Here is a 14778-nt window from a genome sequence, read left to right on the forward strand (position 1 = left end):
AGAAAATGCACCCATTCAATGATGATTTTTTTGTTTTGTTATATCGAAACAAAATTCACAACAATAAAACATCAAGCTCAGGATATAGGGGTGGATTTGGTCACAGTTTTTTTTTAATTTGAGGAATGTACTCACTTTTAAGAAGTAGATGTACATCTTTATGACCTGATCTCATAAAACTCTGTCTATGTCCTGGGTAGTAAAGGTTCATTTAAGGTGATCACTGAGTCACAGCTTTCACTCGTCTTTTCTGTTTGTCACCACATCAGTGTTTCCCAGGGGAAGACCGCAAAGTGCACAATCAGTCAAATCTGTACTGTCTTGTCCTGAACTCCTCATATGGTTATTTCACTGAGGAGAATCAAAACTCTGAGTTGGAGATAAGTTTTGTTCTTTGAGATGGCCTAATAAAATATGCCTAAAATGTAATTGTTGTGAGTTTTTTTTTAAAAAGACAGTAGATGTAAGCTGACTTTATAAACAATATCCAAACATCTGTTACAGGGCAAGCCATGCAGCTACAAAATATATTTACATATATTTGAACTATTTTTATTATCTTTTTCAACACATGAACACAAACACAGACAGATCCAACAATACACAGTGGCCATAATAACTACACACATCTGACTTAGATCCATGATATATGATGTGCATAGCTAATATACTCAAAGAGATGCACACTCACATAAATGTGTTGTGGAAGTCTAAATGGGAAAATATCATAACATCTATGTATATACAGTATATATAAGAAACACTCAGTCCCATTACAGTCGACAATGATGTAACAAATAACGACCTGGAGAGAAAGAAAATAAATAATATTTTAAAAATGGTATTATTAAAGGCAACTCTGATAAAATGATTATGGGAAAAAAATCACTAATCAGAATCAGCTTTATTGACTGGGTATGTGTACACATACAAGGAATTTGACTCCAATTTTAAAATGGCTCTCAATATACTTACACAGAAATAGACATGCCAAGAACAAGGATATCAAAGCTGAACAAATAAAGGTAAAGAATAGACAGGACTATTATGTACAAGAAAAAAATAGGTGCATAAATATACAAAAAGCACCAATGTGAATATACACAAGTCATGTGTTTCTGTAACTTGTAAACAATACAAATAGTGCAAAGAAATAAATATTGAATGGATATACCTGGATGATTATGGTAATGCAAACAAGAGTAGGTTTCCAGATACACAAAAACTAATTCTGTACACAAATCACAGGTTTCCCCCTTACAGCATAAGCTGTCAGTCAAGTCAAGTCAGTTTTACTTATTTAACCCAATATCATAAATTTGCCTCAAAAGGATTTTCAGTCTGTCTATCCTTAAAGCCTTAATTCAGATGAGGAAAAACTCCTGTAAATAAAATAGCTGACATGATAAATTATTAGCTTTTTTTAATATATTAAAACATCAATTATATAATTGATTTTAAAAATGTGATGAGATGAGAAAACCATATAATGATTTTGATATTTATTCAGTATATCAATGTGAAGAAATGTACAGGGGGGTGGGTGTGCCAATCAGCCCCGGTCTCCCCTACGCGTGAGCCTGTATGTGGGCGGACCGGTCAGTCAGCTGATGACTAAAATACTCCACACAATATCTGTCCTCAATACATGAATTTCGTCACACGAATGATTTTCTAGCCAATTACGCACAATGTGGAAAATTTCATACAACTACAGGAGGAAGAGTCGCAACTTGGTGGGATTTCACTCAGGAGTGTGTCCTCTGCGCGCACCTGGAGCCGCCGGAGACATGCAGAGGCAACAGATTTTAACCTGTTTTCACTCTGTTTTATGATACTGAGCCGCTGTGTACCTGCGATTTATTCCTGTGATGGGGAGAATCACATGGAGCTGCGGTGCCGTGATCCTGCTGGCCATCGTTTGGTCATGTCGTGCCATCACTCTGGAGTCCATCCACTGGAGTAGCTCCAACGTAAAGTAAGTGGATGAATCAGTTTCACACTTGCAGATGGATCCAACCTTCTGCTGCTGCCTTGTCCCTCTAATGTGACCTAATTGATTAAGTTAATCAGAGGAGATACAACCATTTTTACTGCAAACCAGTTTCGATATTTCATATGAGTAGATGTAATGTAGAGCTAAAACAAATTATAAAGCAAAAATGCCAAACATGGTCATGTCTGGTTCCAGCTTCTCCAATGTTTTACAAGGTTTTACATCACTGTAAACTCAAGAGGGCTGCAGATAACAATTATTTTCATTATTGATTAATCTGATTAATTATTTTCTCTATTATCGATGGATTTTTTGATGTATACAATGTCCGAAAATTGGGACACAATCCAAATATATTGAGTTTACTATCACATAAGACAACGAGAAGCAACAAATCCTCAGAACTGAGAAGCTGAAATGAGGGGATTTTTTGGAATTTTTGCTTGGAAAATAACTCAAAGGATTAATCGATTATCATAAATAGTTGCAGATGAATTTTCTGTTGCTTGACTAATCGATTAACCAACTAATTGTTTCAGCTTTAAAAAAAAAAACAAAAGCCGGTTCCTCAAACAAAACAAGCAATTTGAAGATGTCACTTTGGGCTTGTGATGAGAATTTTTCACTATTTTGTAATTCTTAATTCATGCGATAATGCCGGGAGGTCTTGAAACTACAAGATCTTGTTGAAAAGCTCATATACTACTGTTGATTAGGCATTTTTTTGTTTGGGAATGAAATAATGATGCGTCACTCTGTGTTGTTTTACTCTTCTCATCTTTTAACCTTCTTGTCTCTCGCCTTATCTCACACACAGATTTAGTCCAGGTCAGGGTCTGGTCCTGTATCCTCAGATCGGGGACAAGATGGACATTGTGTGTCCCCGGGCAGACGCTTCCTCGGGGGGGAAGGAGGAGTTCTACCGAGTGTACCTGGTCTCCCGAAGTCAGATGGAGAGCTGCACCATCGACAAGATGGACACACCCCTGCTGAACTGTGACAAGCCTCACCAGGACGTAAAGTTCACATTCAAGTTCCAGGAGTTCAGCCCCAACCTGTGGGGTTTGGAGTTCCTCAAGGGGAGGGACTATTATATCACCTGTGAGTCACTGTGTGTTACCTCACTGTGTGTTCAGCACTTTAAAATCAGTAGAACAAGAGGACACAAGCTGCTGGTTCCTACAGGTGGAGCAACATTTGAATTAATGCTACCAACTGTTTCTTTTTCTTTCTTTTTTTTTTCTCCTGGGAGAAGAGGAGGCCATCATCCTCGGCTCCCTCTCACTTTGTCAGTTTGCGTGAGAATCAAAAACTGTGGCCTCGTTATTGGGCCGCTGTCTGTTAAACCAGCATCTTAGTGGCAAGTGATGCATGAGATAGAGAGCAAGTCTGACCATGTAGCCTCATCCACCTCGCCGCGCTCTGACAGCACACTTCGCTCTGGCAGGCCAGTGTGATTCCAACGGCTTACATGCCCCAAATCACACAAGGCTTTTACAGCATCAGGCAGATTTGATGGGAGCTTTCATGGCAACGTGGCTTGTGGCCTGTGTGTTGTTATCTGACCTAAATGCTGCTAACAAGTCTATGAGTGTGTGTGTGTGTGTGTGTGTGGGAGTGACAGGGGTGAACAAGAGTTCTTAGTGTGTGTGTGTGTGTGTGTGTGTGTGTGTTTGTGTAGGTATGTATATGTATGTGTGTGTGTGTTTTAGTAATTGCTATGTTAGTTAAACTAAAAGCGTATTTATTCAATTTGTCCACCGCCCATTTTTGCATCTAGAGCAGAAACGATTAGTCGATTCAACGAGAAAATGAACTATTCTGATAATCAACTAATAGTTTAAGTCATTTATTATGTAAAAATGCTAAACATTCTCTGCTTCCAGCTTCTTCAATATGAATATTTGCCAATTTTGTTTGTCTTACTGTAAACCAAATATCTTTGGATTTTGGACTGTTGATGAGACATAACAAGCATTACGTAGGCGTCACCTTGGGCTCTGGGAACTTGTGATGGGACATCTTACAGACCAAACAATTAATTAATCATTAATCATCAATGAATCATTTGGTGCAGCCCTGGTTGCATCTTTTGCAGGTTTTATGTGTTTTTAAGTGTGTGACTATCTATGTGTAACATCATAGTTTGTGTTGCTGCCTTTTCCTGCCTATGTGATGCAACACTCGGCAACCGGCTACACTGTCTGCAAGGAAATCATAATGGAACTATGCGTTGCTTGATAATCATGTATTATGATGATCGCATGAAATATAAACTTAAAATGTTAAGCAGTTATACTCTGATGTTTGTCTCCTCTCTCTGTATATCAGCCACCTCTACAGGTTCTCTGCAAGGTCTGGATAATACTAATGGAGGAGTGTGTAGAACCAAATCCATGAAGCTGGTGCTGAGAGTCGGCCAAAGTAAGTACTTTGTGTTTGTACGTGTGTGTGCCGGCATGTGTATGAAGCTGGGTGTGTGAATGAAATAGAGACACACAGAGACACAGATATCTGACAAACAATGCTAAAGGAACAATAACAATTGTTTCATTCTGGTTATTATTATACGTGTAATGCAATATATCACCTCCTCTCTGGAATTACTAAGTGTTCAGATAATCTCAATCATCTATTCATTCTCCTGAAGAGATTGCCATCATGAATTATCTCAAATCCTTAATTCAAACCTCTGGCAGCTTAAAGCCATCTGTATTATCTTGCATGCGATCATTCGGACCGGCTGTGGCAGTCAATAATCTTCCCCCCCTCCGTATTAACACCAGAATAGCCAGTGGTCCCTTTTCATCATTTTGTGCTCTTATCACATACATTAAAATTTCATAAAGCATATTCTGAACATATTCACTGGCATTACTTTAAATGTCCTGAGGATAAATCACTCTATAATACAATATTCACACAAAAACATATTTGGGTTTTTCTCCTTTCTCAAACTATCAATACAATATTATGGTGTTATTCGTTATTTTATTAGGCAAGTAACCGCATATATGATATGATATGTTGTGTTTTGGTGTGCTATTGAGCTGCCCAGAATCAGTTAAACAGATTAAACATATGCTGTGTTTCTGTGTGTGTTGCTAAAAACATTAAAAGCTAAATCTATTAAAGCCCCGAAAGGAATTTTTTGACCTCAGAAATGTGAAGTATTATTCATATTAATTATTAAAGAGTCTGAGTTAGAGATGAAAAATCAGCATCTTGTGTGTTTCTCAACTGATCATAACTAAAAATATGGGGCTGTTTTTCCTGCTGTGTTTACAAACACTGCTGATGTAAACAAACCTTGTAGAAAACATTAATAACTTAGATTTAGTTGTAATCTCTACAAATATTAAAAGTCCTGTCAATCAATTTGGGAGTCATTGCAGTTTTCAGCCTTGTGTTTGGTTTTTTAGTAGTGTCACGCCTCTTCTTTTTAGATTTACGATTTCTGCCTTTAAAAGTGAAAATCTAATCATGAAGTTATTTTGTACATTTAGGCAAAATATTGTATGTAATTTAATTAATGCCAGTGGTGAATGAATGCCAATACACTGAAACAAAACATAAACCTACAAGACTGCAGTTATAAATAAGCTGGCTGGCTATGTAACACTGGAACATACAGAAGTGTTGATTAATGTGTTAGAAATCAATGAAGGAAATTAAATGATTACATAAAACCCCTTTTATGAAATCTTAAAGAAATTCCAATTTTATTTTATCCATAGTTCACTCAAAGGTATGTGAGTCTAAACATTTCTCAGTTGTTTTTGGTTGGGAAACTGCTCAGTGTCGTTTGCACACAGTAGATAATATTAATCTATGGTGTTAAATGAATTCCTGCAGTTGTTCTGTGATTTGTGAAGTGTTGTTCTTGCCTCTTTTTTTTGCAGACCTCAATATTTTCCTTCAAACTGCCATCTTCTTTTACTTAAAGAGGCACTCAAGCAATTTAGTATTGCACTTCCATAAAGCTGAGGGACTTGTGAGAGACTTAAAAAGCAGTGGTGTAAGAAGTATTCAGATCTTTTACTTATGGAAAAAAGTACAATAAATCAATGTAAAAAATACTCCATTAAAAGTAAAAGTCCTGCATGAAATATCCTACTTAAGTAAAAGTACAGAATTATTATCAGCAAAATGTAACAAAGTAAACTCAATACAACTGTAAAATTGGCGTTTACAAATATAAAGGGGCAGAAAGTGAAAATGAGTGTCGCAGTCGTGACTTGGAACACAACATTTTGTGGTCTAATTAGGTTAGAAAATGATTTCTCTACTTCTTCTGTGATGAATTTTTACCTGAATGACTGTCGGCGCAAAATAGCCAGTCCAGAAAACACCCTCTTGTTACTTTTTTTTCTGAGGGAGTGACACCAAACACTAATGATCCAACAGACATCATTATAGCTGCAATAGGACCATTTTGACATGACATAACCCACCTACACAGGAATGACAAAAACACCACCATACAGTGAAAATGAGGAGATGTGAGGTATGCTGTTAATTGCCATATGTTGTGATTTCATGTCAACTGTCCTGCTTTATATTCCAGGCTCTTCAGATCCACCTTCAACACTCCAGGAGTCCCCCACCAGATTCCCACCCACACGCCCAAAGTCCAAGCCCAAGGACCCCTCCGCGAAAGAAAAGGATATAAAAAGCAAAACTGGTATGAAGACAAAGCAAACATATTGCCTGGAGAATATGTACAGATGTACCGTTAGTGTTCTGACACATATTTACCATTAAGAGACCATAAGCCAACAATGTGTTAGTTTGTCTCTCAATACCTTCCGACTTCCCTACCTTGTCTGTGACTCTCAGCCCAAAGCCCACTGGTTCCTACTGAAGATGTGAATCTTTACAAACAGGTAACAAATATATTCTCTCATGCAGCAATTGTTACTCCAACAGGAGTAAACAGTGTATTTGTTGATTATTTTCAGCCACAAATGTGTTGCTTCAATGAGTATTTACTGCAGCTGGATGGTGTATGTGGGATCAACTCAACTCATCAACTACAGTGCCCATATTCATCATAATGAAGGAACATGTCACCCAGAGCAACAGTGTGGCTCATTAATGTATTTTTAATCGTTTTTGAACAGCAATGGAGCTCTATGCTGCAGAGGAATAAGGCTTAGGCTAGTCAGACAATACTTGTTAGGATCAATTTATTGTTGTCTTTAATCTTTTCATGGGATTTACTGACAGTGAGAAAAAATTAGAATATCACCAGACTTATCCTTAAGCTGTACTGATAAACTTCACTGATGAAGTTTTTTGTATTTTCAATTTTCCCTACACTGGACGGCAGGAATAATACATTAAACGATCTTTAAAAGTATGTTTTGGGAAATGGCTGTCAGTGATTTAAAGTCTACATAATTTGAGGTGAACAGGCACAAACATGCAAAAACACTTGTATAGTCCTTTACAGACTGATATATCTGAATTCTCACAAATGTTATTGCTTTGCTCCAGAAAGGAAAATATTTTCACCTGCCTCTTACATCTAAGGCATCCTATGCATCTCCATGTGGAAACATTTTGAAAGGAAAAAAATAATCTGAATTGTACCCATGCTGATATACTAGGGATCAAATAACTGTCCCATACTACATTTTTAGTATATAGTGTGTTCACACTGGTGACAAAGTAAAATATACTCAAACCAGATAGGGTAGATTTTTTTAGATGAGCTGTTGATGGACACTATTCTCCCACAATGCAAAGCACAAAGGAAATTGAGGAGCTGCTCACAGCAGGAAAAAAATCTAATAAATTGTCAGCTGTGGTGAAACAGCTCCAAAAAATCTTGGACAACAAAAACATAAAGTATTCAATCTTGGGGAAATTGGCAGTTTATTGGCAGTAGTTTTCCAAAGCAGTTGGAAACAGTTTGATTGACAACCACACATCACACATTTTGTATCATTTCCTGTTGGTATAAATTGGTAAAGTCTGTTATTTTTTTGTATACTAACTGCTAAAACAGCGTACTACTGTATAGAATTGCACTTGTACTCAAACCTTCTCTGAACATGACTCTGGCCCATTCAGAGCCAGAGAGAGGCACCAGGCTGTTTACCAGTAAGACAGTGAAGATTAGAGCACATTCTCCGGTGTCCAGCTTTGACTCAGGTTCTTCATGATAACACATACTGATCGGGCTGCACCAGGACATAAACTGAGTGTTTTTCAAATCTCTGTGTCAAGTCTCCTGATTTACTCTTTGATCTCATCCTTTTTTTCTGTCTCTCCTCTGTTTCTCATGGCAGACTTGGGCTCAGAAACGGGACAAACAAACCCCAGTGGCAGCGACGGCTCTGAGCCAGGACTGTTCATGTGGGTTGTCTCTGGCTGTGTGATCCTCCTTCTGGTCATCATAATTCTGCTGGCCGTGCTGTGGAGGTACCATCGCCGCCACTGTGTCCCAGATAGCCAACAGCCTGCCTCCGTGTCCCTCAACACTTTGGCTGTGCCGAAGCGGGACAGCATCAGCAGCGACAACAACGGCTCAGACCGCAGCGATGTTGTCTTTCCTCTGCGGGCTTCTGACAGCATGATCTGTCGTCATTATGAGCGTGTGAGCAGTGACTACGGGCCCCCTGTGTACATAGTTCAGGAAATAACACCCCAGAGTCCCACCAACATCTACTACAAAGTCTAATCTTTGTTGCTCTAACGCCAGTCTTTTGCTGATAATCCTAAATTCCAACTGTCGGGGACACACTCAGGCTGCAGTCATTACACAACACTTCCCTCGCTTTGGTTTTAAAGTTTGTAGTTGGTGTGAAAGAACAGTCGCATGAGCTGTATTGCACTAACCGTATACTTTAGACAGACAAATGCCAAGTGTTATCATTGTGTCACACTGAACAAAGTGCACACAATGTTGTTGAACCACTTTATTTTCTTGATATATTGAAGAGACAATCAGAGAGGAAACTGATGTGTCATAACGTCAAGTTGTGTTCAGTTTGTTTGGAAGCGTGCAGCAAATGCCAGTGGTGGATTGTGACTAAGTACATTTATTCAAGTACTGTACTTAAGTACAATTTTGAGGTATCTGTACTTTACATAAGTATTTCCATTTCCTGACACATACATCCACCACATTTCAGAGGAAAATATTGTACTTTTTGCTACATTTATCTCGCAGCCATAGTTACTAGTTACTTTACAAATCAATCATTTTACACACAAAACTTATGAAGAACATGCATTTTAAGAAAGTGAACTACCCAACAGTGTATAAAACTTGAGTTTGAACAATGAGTTTTTCAAGAAAAAATGCCAAAAACATTTCATGGTTTCAGCTTCTCAAAGGTGATGATTTGCTGCTTTTCAAAACAAAGGCATTTGAAGACTTCACTTAGAGCTCTGCTCTGGGTAATTATGTTGCATTTCTCACTATTTTTTTGCGTTTTACAAACCAAACAATAAACGGATAGATCAAAAAATCGATCAGCAGATTAATCCATATCCAATTTTTCTCTGCATTGATTTCCTTTACTTTTTAGTTTTGATATATTAAGCACATTTTCCTGATAATACTTACATACTTAAGTAACATTTTGAATGCAGGACTTTTACTTGGAGTATTTTAAAAGTGTGGTATTGGCACTTTTAAGTAAAAGAACTGAATACCTCCTCCACCACAGGCAAATGTCAATTTGTTTTTAGTTTTATTTTTTCAAAGAAAAGAAATCGCGCTGCCACTGCTCATGGCAGCTTCATTTGTACAGTAAATGTGCATTCAATGCAATGTATTGATAAATCTGAAAAAAGATTGATTGCACTTCAACACACTAAATTTCTGAGCACTTAATTATGAATTTATCACAACTGAATTGTGTAAACTTTGTTTGAAATGTTGTTCAGCGAAATGAAAATCATCATTTTGTGGCTTTGATTAAAGTAAAACTATTTCAAGGGATTCCACACTTAATCTTCCAGTTCCAGGCTGCTTTTATTTATACATTTAATATTGTGTCTCCTTCTGTTTAAACAGAATTATTTTTAAACAGTGTTCAATATACAACCAGGGGGGCTGTGCGTAAAACAAAAATGACTCAACATGGGAATGTTTTTGTTACTTGTTAAAAGTGTGAAAGTTTAAAAACAACTTGTCAGTCGTCACTTCTTCAGTGTCTGTCGTCTCTGCTTTCCAAAACCGACAAGAGCAACAGTGAAAGTGATGGGCACACAGGCAGAAAATGAATAGAATAAAATGGTGAAATGAAAGTTTGAATCAGAAACAGCAAATCACTCCCTCAGCTTTCCTTGTGGTTACAAAATTACTAAGCAGCACAGTGCATGATGACTTCAAGCAGCACTACTATTTGCATACAACTATTGTTGAGAGCATCATGGTCCTATTCAGCAATTACAGCCACTGTATTATATTTAAAGGACTTTTAGACATTTCCGTTTTTTAGCGTGAAACTAACTTTAAACTCAGCACAGTTTTCTGAATGATTTTGGGTGGGTAGATGCATCACTGAGGCACTGCTCAGAAGAGCATGATGACTCTTCACTACTTAATGGTGCTCATGGGATAGCGACTGTCATTCTGCAGCGAACAGAACCATGATGAGTTTTTCCTCATGTCTTATTAGCTTGAATGGACAAAAAATGTCATAATGCAAAATACTAGTGGAAGGTTCTGGGATATGTTTTGTAACTTCTCCAAATAAGAGTCATTACTGTCATAATAGTAATCTTTTACTCATTGGGACACGAGATCTATACATAAAAATCTTCTTTTACTCTCGCTCATGAAAATGTTAACCAGCTGCAGTGTCATCTTTGCAGGTCAACACATTTATGTAATCGGCCTATAAGCTATTAAACTATCTGTAAAGGGAATGAAAATCTTTTTTGCATAAAAACACTTAAGCATGTAATAGTCTCACAGTCTCTCCAGTGGCGCTGTGCACAGCATCCATGGGTGAACATGTTTCATGCTCCTTCAGCCACATCATGCTGCACATTTTCAACCTGTCAGCTTCCATGAGCTTCCTCTCCACCAGGGACACTGTTGCCTCTGAAAGCAAGAAGCCATACTGGAGGATCTTCAGGACATGTGCTCTGTGCATCAAACAAGGAAACTACTCAGCTAAAGTTAAACCAGTTCGAATTCAGAAAACATACGTAAATTGGCTTTTTAAAATTAAATCTTTGCAGGAAAACATTGGATTACATTGGCATGGATGGCCTCATTCTTAACCTGCAGCAAAATGCAATTTCCCCTCTGGCAAGAGATGTATTTAAAATATCTGAAGGAGAATTAGAAAATGTGTCAAAGATAACGTCATTACTACTTTCTATAATTGACTTCTTTAATAGACCAACATGTCTCTGCCAATTTAAACCACCCTTAGTGGTACGCATACTATCTTGACTATACAGTCAACTATACTCACTGCATCTGATTGCATTTGATTCATTGAAATTATCTTATATATTTTTGATCACTTTGAACTACTTGTACATGGTTCTGGTGTCCTGCTACATTGTGAAAAAACAATATAACATAAATGAGCTTATGACTCTGAAACACTGCAAAGCGTGTTTGCTGACTGTGTGTATGTGCGTGTGTGTGTGTATGTCTTCCCACCCCCTCGCTTCAAGTGATCCTTGCTCTTTTGAGATGTTTTTGTCCTATGTGAAGCTCCACAGCTGAATGGGCTGTGGTTGGGTGAGGTGAGTTCAGTTGACCTCGGGGTCACGCGGAGACAATGGTGACCGGGTTTCTGTAGGAAGAACAAAACAGAGGCCCCCATGCTCATGCCCCCTGTAGGCCATTTTAGAAAAAAGGGGAAGAAGTGGTGCTGCATCAGAGGGGATGTTTTGGATCTCAAGTACAGGCTTGAATATCACAAGTGCTACCAGCATGGTGTTTTAAGTTGCCCATTTTATCTACGGAGTCTTTTCTCTGCTCAGTTTTATAGTGCAGAAATGATGATTATAGTGAGAAAATGATTTCAGGCCTGTATGTGCTGTTGTATTGTCCACATGTATGACAGCTTTCCCTTTATCTTTATCCCAGATAATATAAACTATCATATGGAAAGTGTCCTAAAATGCTTTTGCAACTGACACCTGCTCGGATCCCAGCGCATAGATCTTTAACTATCATATGTGTGCAGAGAGCATAGAGCTTGAAGAGGAGGGGAGAGGTCTAATAAGGAGAGCAGTAAGCTTTTATCTGACCCCATGGGACGATGTGAAGTCTACAACCTCCCTGCGTCCACCCACCCCCCACTTCACTTCCATATGCAGAGGAACTAGCCCCACCACTGGCTTTGTGTGGGGGGTTGGGGGTCATGACTGAGCGCTCACACTCCCACAGTGTGCCCAGAGAAGTGGTGAAGAGCAGATATTGGGGTATTAGGAAAAGTTTTCTATTTGCTGGTCAGTTGGGGGAGAGAGCATTAAAGCTCAAATCAAACATTCCTTTTGTTAAAGTGGACACCATCCCTGCCCGAGTACTTTCCAACCAAGTGTAATTTACAGCAGCATGCAGAAAAGAGAGATATCACAGTTAAATAATTAAAAATGTTAAACCTACCAATCAACTGTTTGGAATACATACTTCCCATCTCCTCTCTGAAACTCAGTGGATTGCACAAAGCTATTTTTTTAAACAACAGAAACTCCAGAAATGGAGAAGTTGTGGTTAGTGCTTCCTCTTACAGTTGAAAAGCAATCGTATCACTGTAGTACAGTATTTAGTTTCCTAGTTCCCTCTGCTGGCCAGCTACCATAATGTATCCCATTCAGATGTTTGTGACAATTCACTGGATATCACAGTTGATAAAAAAAACACCCACTGGAGGTCAGCAGCAGATCGTACGCTCTTCAAAAGATAAGGGATTTTCAGCATCTGCCCTGCAGCAACTCAAATTTGTGTGACTTCTCAACACCACATGTTAGTTACCAATAACAATGAGTTGTTGTAATTCCAAAACTTTGTATTGAAAGGTAAAAAGCCCTCTCTGCATTTCATCAAGCCTCCATTATACTCTTAACTACCAGAGGGTTACGTTTAATGGGGGGAAAGGTGGTAATTCATTTCGTTGAAGGGATCATCCCTTGTTTCTTTGTTATTAAACTCCAGTGAAAATGTACTGGGTGCTCTTGAATTCACTTCTTTTATAATTTGTTTAACTGTATTTACATGTTTGTGTTGTGAACAAAAACATCACTGGAAGGATTTTTTTTTAACTTGTTCTTAAAGCAACAGGGGGGAACTAACACCAATAGCCTCAGGGGTGGAAGAAGTACACAAAACCTTTACTGAAGTAAAAGTACTAATACAACAATGCTTAAAATGAATACATTGGATATTTTTGACTTCTTTGGGCTTCGAACAATTATTTTAATGAAACCATGTGAGAAGTTTTGAGGGGAAATGCCTCTTTGGTGGAACAACTCATACACATCTGAAACACGAGAAGTTAAGGGATTTTGAGTTGTATTTTATAAGCTTATCGAGTGTCTTAATGTAAAATCTGTATTTGAAAAGTAACTATGGCTGTCAGTTAAATGTAGTGGAATAAAAAGTACAATATTTCCTCTGAAATGTAGTGAAGTAAAAGTTTAAAGTAGCATAAAATTGAACTACTCAAGTAAAGTACAAGTACCTCAAAAGTGTACTTAATTACAGTAGTTGAGTAAATCTTCTTTATACCATTTCCACCTAAAAATTGTGCAAAAATAAAGGTGAGTGAAATGTGCTATTTCACTTATACATTTTATTAATTTTAAGTTAAAAGAAATCGACCTAAATCATGTCAACTGGTAATATGATATTTAAGATTTTTGTTTTGTAATGAACAACTGTAACTCTTTTTGATCAAAGTGCAAATTCAAAATCCTGGTCACCCCCATCATCAACATATAAGAAAACACAAAACACAGGGAGCTTGTATATTCAACATAGTGCACAAAAATGTCAATGTGCACAAAGGCATTGTAATTTCTATTAAAAGCAGAAAAGTCCATTTTGCAGATTGCAGCAAGCATCTGAAACATGTATTGGAGGCTTGTATCGACCTATGCTTTGCTCACTGTAAAGTATTTGAACAATTCTTTGATTTCTCATATTCAAATGAATCTTCTGTGAAAGTGCTCAGAGAGATTTTAATTTGAACTAGTTGCAGAAAAAGTGTGGAGTGTGGAGAGTCAGGGCCCTACATCCTGTCTGAGGGCCCTGAATTTGTTACAGTACTCGGCTGCCCTTCTGTTGTGGTTTGATGGGCTTATGCTTTTGGTTGTAATGTCTCCACGACATCCAACCATTTGTGTTAAATCTGAGAGAGCAGCACAAGCGAAAGCGAGAAAGCGAGAGCAGGGCAAGAGCACATTGTGAGCTCTCAGTGGGCATGAAATGTTAAAAATATTTTGGTTTATTTCAGAGTGGAACTCCGAAACACAAAATCAGAAAAGGCAGTCATAATTCTAAATATAGTAATATATAATATGTTTTAGGCTAATTACCACAATTTTTCACATTGCACAAACCAAATATCTGTAGTTTTAATGGGGTTATTTTAAGAGAAGTACAGGTGTATTTGGACTATTTTGAGACTAATTATATATAAGGACTAATGTTAAAATTTGTTTTACTAACTTAAAACAATTGTTTAAATTTGTTTTAAAAACTTCATCTGTTTCATTTTTATATTTTGCTTATTTGGTCTGTAGATTATTATTATTATTTCAGTTGCAAATGTTGTTTTAAATCAATTTTTGTA

The 14778-nt window shown here is 37.6% G+C and overlaps 1 protein-coding gene across 1 annotated transcript; it reads left to right on the forward strand.

Moving 5' to 3' along the window:
- The first annotated feature begins 1623 nt into the window (after positions 1-1623).
- LOC122878133 (ephrin-B2a-like) lies at positions 1624-10885 on the forward strand. Its single transcript, XM_044200507.1, has 5 exons — positions 1624-1978; positions 2814-3097; positions 4328-4420; positions 6564-6680; positions 8293-10885. Exons 1-5 carry the CDS (start codon positions 1872-1874, stop codon positions 8682-8684), a joined length of 993 nt encoding a protein of 330 aa, XP_044056442.1. The 5' UTR covers positions 1624-1871; the 3' UTR covers positions 8685-10885.
- Positions 10886-14778: the final 3893 nt, after the last annotated feature.

Source organism: Siniperca chuatsi, linkage group LG1 (assembly GCF_020085105.1).
Source record: "Siniperca chuatsi isolate FFG_IHB_CAS linkage group LG1, ASM2008510v1, whole genome shotgun sequence".
Classification (NCBI taxonomy): domain Eukaryota; kingdom Metazoa; phylum Chordata; class Actinopteri; order Centrarchiformes; family Sinipercidae; genus Siniperca; species Siniperca chuatsi.

Excerpts from the sequence above, each read along its gene's own strand:
- LOC122878133 (XM_044200507.1), top strand. The coding sequence starts at position 1,872 with ATGGGGAGAATCACATGGAGCTGCGGTGCCGTGATCCTGCTGGCCATC. Across the intron at positions 1,979-2,813 it reads TGGAGTAGCTCCAACGTAAA|ATTTAGTCCAGGTCAGGGTC; the intron begins GTAAGTGGATGA and ends TCTCACACACAG. Across the intron at positions 6,681-8,292 it reads GGATATAAAAAGCAAAACTG|ACTTGGGCTCAGAAACGGGA; the intron begins GTATGAAGACAA and ends TTCTCATGGCAG.